We start from the raw sequence: 7567 nt of genomic DNA on the forward strand, positions 1-7567 counted from the left end.
TCTATTACAAATAAATGCTGTTCTTTTGAACTTTCTATTCATCTGTGAATCCTGAAAAATAAAATGTATCACGGTTTCACAAACATATCGTGCAGCGCAACTGTTTTCAACATTGCTAATAATAAGAAATGTTTCTTGAGCAGCAAATCAGCATTTTAGAATGATTTCTGAAGGATCATGTGACACTGAAGACTGGAGTAATGATGCTGAAAAATTGCAGCTTTGCATCACAGGAATAAATTACATTTAAAATAAAATGACTAAATCTTGGTGAAAATAATAGGATTATTTAAATGTAATGTTCAAAATGAATGTACTCGTTGTGTATTTTATGGAATTCTGTTTTAAAATTGCATGGAAAAAATTGAGTCTTTTTTTGTTTGTTTGTTTGTTTGTTCTTTACAGAAAACCTCTTCAGTACCTTTATGGAGAAAAATTCAATGTTAGAGAAGCGAGGTATACCAGCAGTACTCGACCCTGAGGCCCCAGAAACCAACACTAACCGATACGTCCTGGCTGATATCACCAGCTTCTTCACCCTGCTGGTTGGCATCTACTTCCCCTCTGTCACAGGTCAGTACAACAGTTCGATCATTAGTAGGGGAATTATTCACATAAATGTCTAGTTTTGGTCTGTATAATGTGTATTATGGCCTTTTTTTAAATGTAAGGTAACATTAATTTTAATCTTACTTATGCATTTGTCTTTTTTATGTTCAGTAAAAACAGTAAAAGATCATTTTTTGTTCTCATAATATTTGTTCTCATAATATCCCTTCAATCCAGGCAGAAGCTGACCCACAAACACCAGTGTTTCTAGATATAATATGTACAGTATGTGTGTGTCACAGGTATCATGGCTGGTTCGAACCGTTCTGGTGACCTGCAGGATGCTCAGAAGTCCATCCCAATTGGAACCATCATGGCCATCACAACCACCTCCATCATCTGTATCCTTTACTCCGAAGGCAATAAACTGCTCCAGCTTTGCATAAATAAATGAGCCGTGACTTTCACACAATGCAGAACTGCACATCTTGGAATGTACAGAATACAGTGTAATTGGATATCCAGGAAACGACAGTGATAAAATCATAAGACTTGATGTTTCCATCTGTGGGAAAAATAGCTGAAATAGGGTGAATGCCTTTTTGCTGCTTTGTGTCATTCTCCTAAATTTTTGCTCTCTCAGACATGTCTAGTGTGATTCTGTTTGGAGCCTGTGTGGACGGAGTCGTTTTGAGGGACAAGTGAGTCTGTAACTCTATTTTGGATTCACTTTGGATTCAGTATAGCCTCCAAATGAATTGAGAATTAAGTGAGCACTTTTCAGCTCAGCTGAATAATTAACAAAAAAAAATGTGTGTGTGTGGTCTGGGGAAACCCTACGTTATGGGGCAAAATGCCCCAACAAAGATAGCAATATCCAAAATCCTTGTCCTTGTGGGGACATTTTTTGGTCCCCATGAGGAAACAAGCTTATAAATCATACAGAATGAAGATTTTTGAAAAGCTAAAAAGTTTTCTGTGAGGGGTAGGTTTAGGTGTAGGGTTGGTGTAGGACGATAGAAAATACAGTTTCTACAGTATAAAAACCATTACGCCAATGAAATGTCCCCATAAAGCATGGAAACCCAACTGTGTTTGTCTGTATTTATATACTAATATGGCATTTATTGATATTTTGAATTACCTTTCATTTTAATTTTTTCAGTTTTCACTTTCATTTTAATTCATTTTATTTTTTTATATGCTTTTGTAATTTATTGTTTTTTGTTTAAATATTTATATTTAGCTTTTATTTCAGTTTTATATACTTTTTAATGTTTAAACTTAAACTTTATTTTATTTCAGTTAATTGCCAAGGCAACATTTCTGATTTCCATTTAAGGTTTCATTTAAGGTTTTTATTTTATTTTATTTCAGCCTCATTTCAATTTAACAAAAATGCCTTTAATACTATTAGTTAACAATAATAACACAGTTCTAAACACAAAGATCTCAGTTTTCATTTTAATTTTAGTTTACTTTCAGTGATTTTGTTATGTGCTTTTGTCATTTTTTTTAATTAGTTTTTGTTCAAATATTTCTATTTAGCTTTAATTTATTTTTATTTCCATTTTAGTTTTAGTATTTTTAATATTTAAACTTAAACAAACTTTATTTTATTTCAGCTAATTGCCAAGGGAACATTTCTAATTTTCTTTTCATTTTCTAACATTTCTTACATTTTCATCTAATATTTATATATTTATATTATTTCAGATTTTTCAATTAATGAAAATGATTTTTAATACTATTAGTTAACAATAATAACACTCTTCTAAACATATAGATTTCAATTTATTTTAATTTATTTAGTTTAGTAATTTTATGTTTGTCATTTTTATTACGTTGTTCAAATATTTCTATGTATCTTTATTTTCTGATTGTTTTATTTCAGTTTTAGTTTTAGTAATTTTAGTATTTAAACTTACATTTTTGTCATATTTCTAATTGTCTTTTAAGTTTAAATTTATATATATATTTATATATATTATTTTGTTATTTCAGCTTTCAGTTAGGAAAAAATAATTTTTGATAGTATTGCAATATAAACAATAACAACACTGTTTTAAACACACAGATTTGGGGAAGGTGTCAACGGTAACTTGGTTATTGGCACCCTGGCATGGCCCTCGCCCTGGGTCATTGTGTTCGGCTCTTTCTTCTCCACCTGTGGGGCAGGGCTTCAGAGTTTGACAGGAGCGCCCCGTCTCCTTCAGGCTATCGCCCGAGACGGCATCATTCCTTTCCTCAGGGTACGTCTCTACATCTGTTGATGCTTCGATACTTGATCATACTAAGTGATCATGCTAACCTGATCATATTCTGTATTTGACAGGCGTTTGGTCATGGCAAAGCTAATGGTGAACCTACATGGGCTCTCCTCCTGACGGCCTGCATCTGTGAGATTGGCATCCTCATCGCCTCGCTGGATGCAGTCGCTCCCATTCTGTCCATGTAAGTAACACTCCCAAAAAAATACACAGCGCACCTTATTCTTTATGACTCCCAGAGAAACAACAGCAATAAACTGTCTCTATTGCTGTAATATATAAAACTATAAAACTTCTTAACTATGCTGAATAGCCTCTTTTCTAAAAGCCTGTTCTTCAATAATTCCTAAACTTATTTACAGGTATATAACACAATAAAATACCATTAATTCAGCACTTTGTATTTGCTAACACTACATCCCCCCTTATAACCTTTGCAGATATGCATTACAAATGTACAGCTGATAAAAGTGTGGACTTTGTCATGCTTTGGGGTTTTTTCTCCCCACTTTAAAACACAGTGGGCTTCATTTGTCTTTTTTTGCTTCTGACTGGTCTTTGATTTCAAACAGATCTGGACAAAGTGGTCTAATATAATTAAAATATATTACATAAATAACATAAAATCCAGAATAATTGAATGCATAAATGTTCAGCACCTTTAATATGAAACACATAAACTATCACTAATGCAGCCCATTGGTTTTTAAAGCCTAGGTAGTTAAATGGAGATCACTTGTGTGAAGTCAAGAGGCTTCAATTAAGAGGTCAACATCTGGCATGAGCCAGTTAGTCCCCGCTGGTAGATGCCATAACTACACGATTTGGCTGCAAAAAGCATCATAATCCACTGATGGCCTTTCATTCATCCAAGTATCTTCCAGCCTATCCTTAAGTATGCTTTCTTTAATTGTATTATTATTTTAAAATATTATTTAAAAACTATTATAAATTATTTAAAAAATATATTGTTTTCTTTTTGAATTATAATGAACAATTAATTAAAAATATTGTTTTGTTAATATTATTGGAAACGTTTTAAATTATTATAAAACATTATCTAAAAATGTCATATATTATTTATTTAAATATATTAGCATTTTTAAATATTATAGCATTTTGCCCAGCATTTTGAAATTTTGAAATATAATATAAAAAAATTGTCTTCGGAATATTTTATTTCATTATATTATTATTATTATTTTAAAGTAAACATTTACTTTTTAAATGGGAAACAAATATAAAATTGTACTGTCGTTTAATTCTACCTTCTAAATGCAAACTAATCTGTGTTTAGTAACTATAATAAAAGTTGTCCATGTGTGTTTTTGGTTTGACATAGAATATTATATAAATATAAGTAAGTACATACATACATACTGTATATATACATACAGTGGGTACGGAAAGTATTCAGACCCCCTTAAATTTTTCACTCTTTGTTATATTGCAGCCATCTGAATACTTAGGACCATGTGATATTTCAGTTTTTCTTTTTTAATAAATCTGCAAAAATGTCAACAATTCTGTGTTTTTCTGTCAATATGGGGTGCTGTGTGTACATTAATGAGGAAAAAAAATTAACTTAAATGATTTTAGCAAATGGCTGCAATATAACAAAGAGTGAAAAATTGAAGGGGGTCTGAATACTTTCCGTACCCACTGTATATAGTGGTTCATTACTGCAAAACAAAACATGAAAACTTCCAAGGGGGCGGTATATCTCTTTATTACATATACAGATGAGTTTTTATCTGTTTTCCCCACAGGTTCTTCCTGATGTGCTACATGTTTGTAAATCTGGCCTGTGCGCTGCAGACGCTCCTCAGGACCCCGAACTGGAGGCCGCGCTTTAAATTCTACCACTGGTACGAACACACACAAACACCTGCTCCCTTAGCTTTGTGTCCCTGACAGAACAGAAAGTGTGTTTGTTTACAAAATTATTAGTTTGAGGGGATGAAAGTTGAAAGTCTTAAATGAAGGCAAACAGATGTATCACACCACATAAATAAGTCCTTCTTCCACCGCTAAGATCATCTGTGGTGGTTCTCATTATTACTGTAAACACAGCTGACACTAAAATCACAGCTGGACAAATGAGCATGAGATGGCCTGTGATGTCTCTCCAGGGCTCTGTCACTGTTGGGCATGAGCTTGTGTCTTACCCTGATGTTCCTCTGCTCCTGGTACTACGCCATTGTTGCCATGGTAATCGCCAGCTGCATCTACAAATACATCGAATTCTGCGGGTAAGCAAACCTAAATGAGCCTCAGGAGGAGGCGACAGGAGAAAAAAGGAAAAAACCTAATGAGTTTCACACTAACTAGATCAATCTCACTCTTGGCAGAAAAGGCATTATTGTCTGTACAGCTATTAGGTTTTTTCATAAGGATTTATTTAAAGGCCTGACGAATGCAGCGGAGTAATTATTCACTGTAAATGTATATACTGTAGTTTTAGATGATTATTAGTGGAAGATTGTTGATGAATGATCATCACTTATGTAAATCTAAATTTTGGCCTGTGAAAAGTGATAACCTTGAGGGTCCCTCTTCCTGAAATATAATCATAGAAATGTAGTAAATTATTAAAATATCAAATGTTTAGGGTCAGTATGATTTCTTTTTTCTTTTATGCTCACCAAGGCTGTATTTAATTAATCAAAAATACAGTAAAACACTAATAACGTGAAATATTATTACAATTTAAAATAAGTGTTCTCTATTTTAATATATTTTAACATTTTATTTATCCCTGTGATATCAAAACAAAATTTTCAGCATCATGACTCCAGTCTTCAGTGTCACAGTGAAATCATTCTAATAAGTTATTATTATCGTAGGTGCTGCTTAACCATAATGCATTTTTTAGGATCCTTTGATGAATAGAAATCTTTTGTCACATTTTAAATAACTTTACCGTCTACTTTTAATAATAATTCAAAGCATCTTTGCTGAATAAAAGTATTAATTAAAAAAATTGTTTTGACCCCAAACTTTTAAACAATAGTTCAGTTTGATTAACTTGACAGCATATTTCAGTATCTATTAATGTTAAATGTATAAACCTTTCTTTCTTTTTTATTTCTTGTTAAAAACAGTGATGTAAAATAATTGTTCGGTAATATCCTGATTTCAGACTTCAAAAAGCTGAATAAAACGGTAATATCATCAAATTATTGTGTTAAACATTGGTAACATCTAAAAGTTATAACTTGGGCATAGTTTGAACACCCGATCCACAGAAAGTTGAATTACCAAATGTGTATTTCCTCTCTGTAGGGCAGAGAAAGAGTGGGGCGATGGGATTCGTGGCATTTCTCTGAGTGCCGCCCGCTATGCTCTGATGAGGCTGGAGGAAGGTCCTCCTCACACTAAAAACTGGAGGTCAGTGACTGATCAGTAATATGCCTCTTCACACAACAAACAAGCAGTGTATGGTTGTCACATGTAAAATTACATTCATCCAAAATATTGAGAATGTATTTAGCATTTTTTTAAATGTTATCAATCTTCCAGGCCCCAGATTCTGGTGCTCATGAGTCTGGATGTGGAGCAGAACGTAGAGCAGCCTCGACTGCTGTCGCTGACCAGTCAGCTGAAAGCGGGCAAAGGCTTGACCATCGTGGGAGCGTGTGTGGAGGGCACCTACTTAAACAACCAACCACAGGCGCAGAAAGGAGACCAAGTACGCACACACACACACACACACAGGATCAAAGCCTGAGCTCCTGAAGAAATTAGACACTAATAAGCTCCATCTCTCTCAGTCCCTAAGGAAGCTGATGGAGGTCGAGAAGGTGAAGGGATTCAGTCAGGTTGTGATCTCTTCTAACCTGCGGGACGCCACCTCACACCTGATCCAGGCTGGAGGTCTAGGCGGCCTCCATCACAACACAGTTCTGGTCAGCTTCCCTAGGAACTGGAAACAGGCTGAGGAGCACCACCGCTGCAGGAACTTCATTGGTAAGACAAAAGACGAGACATGGACTTGGATTAGTTTGGACAGTGTGGCAAAGAGAGCACAGCCTCTGATATCTAGTCAATTAACTTTTTACCCATGTTTTCATGACTTTTGTTGCAGCGTATAGCTTTACTGCTTGATAATCCTATGTTATCAAGCAGTAAAGCTATGCTCACACAAAAGATTGTAAACTGTCTGTTATGAGCAATGATAAAGACAGATATCTACATAGATGAATATTAACTACATACATGTCTATGACTAGGGCTGAACAGTTAATCAAAATAGCATTCATTTTGTTGATATAAATGAATGTATTTTGGTTGATTTAGTGATCCATTTTTTTTATTAAACCAGTAAATTTAGATGTTACATTTTTTCAGTGTACTGTGCTTTTACACATGAGCAGCTTATGATCCGCCAGATGCAAACTGTCCATCTTTGCGTCCGCTCTAATTTTGGGCTGCTTTGACATGCATTTGGGAGGGAAACCTGCAACAACCATCTTCAAAAACTTGTAATGAGAAGCATGAATCAACAAAAGAGAAGCTTTAAGGGCTCCCTGCAGTCTTTCATCCACATAAAAGCTTAATGGTTTAAATTTTGAAGACAATTAAAACAGACAAGATAATTGTTTAAAGGGGTCATATGATGCGATTTCAAGTTTTCCTTTCTCTTTGGAGTGTTACAAGCTCTTGGTGCATAAAGAAGATCTGTAAAGTTGCAAAGACTAAAGTCTCAAATCCAAAGAGATATTCTTTATAAAAGTTAAGAGTCAGCC

The 7567-nt window shown here is 34.2% G+C and overlaps 1 protein-coding gene across 1 annotated transcript in view; it reads left to right on the forward strand.

Annotated features, from left to right (window-relative positions):
• Window positions 1–7567, forward strand: part of LOC107683884 (solute carrier family 12 member 5-like) — a 59476-nt gene that overhangs the window by 45125 nt on the left and 6784 nt on the right. Inside the window, exons 15-19 of the mRNA XM_016479943.1 lie at window positions 4589–4687; window positions 4952–5071; window positions 6105–6209; window positions 6342–6510; window positions 6593–6788. Of these exons, the coding sequence (XP_016335429.1) occupies window positions 4589–4687; window positions 4952–5071; window positions 6105–6209; window positions 6342–6510; window positions 6593–6788 (689 nt within the window). The remainder of the gene's footprint in view (window positions 1–4588; window positions 4688–4951; window positions 5072–6104; window positions 6210–6341; window positions 6511–6592; window positions 6789–7567) is intronic.

This window comes from Sinocyclocheilus anshuiensis, unplaced genomic scaffold (genome assembly GCF_001515605.1).
Source record: "Sinocyclocheilus anshuiensis isolate Anshui unplaced genomic scaffold, SAMN03320099.WGS_v1.1 scaffold1625, whole genome shotgun sequence".
Lineage (NCBI taxonomy): Eukaryota > Metazoa > Chordata > Actinopteri > Cypriniformes > Cyprinidae > Sinocyclocheilus > Sinocyclocheilus anshuiensis.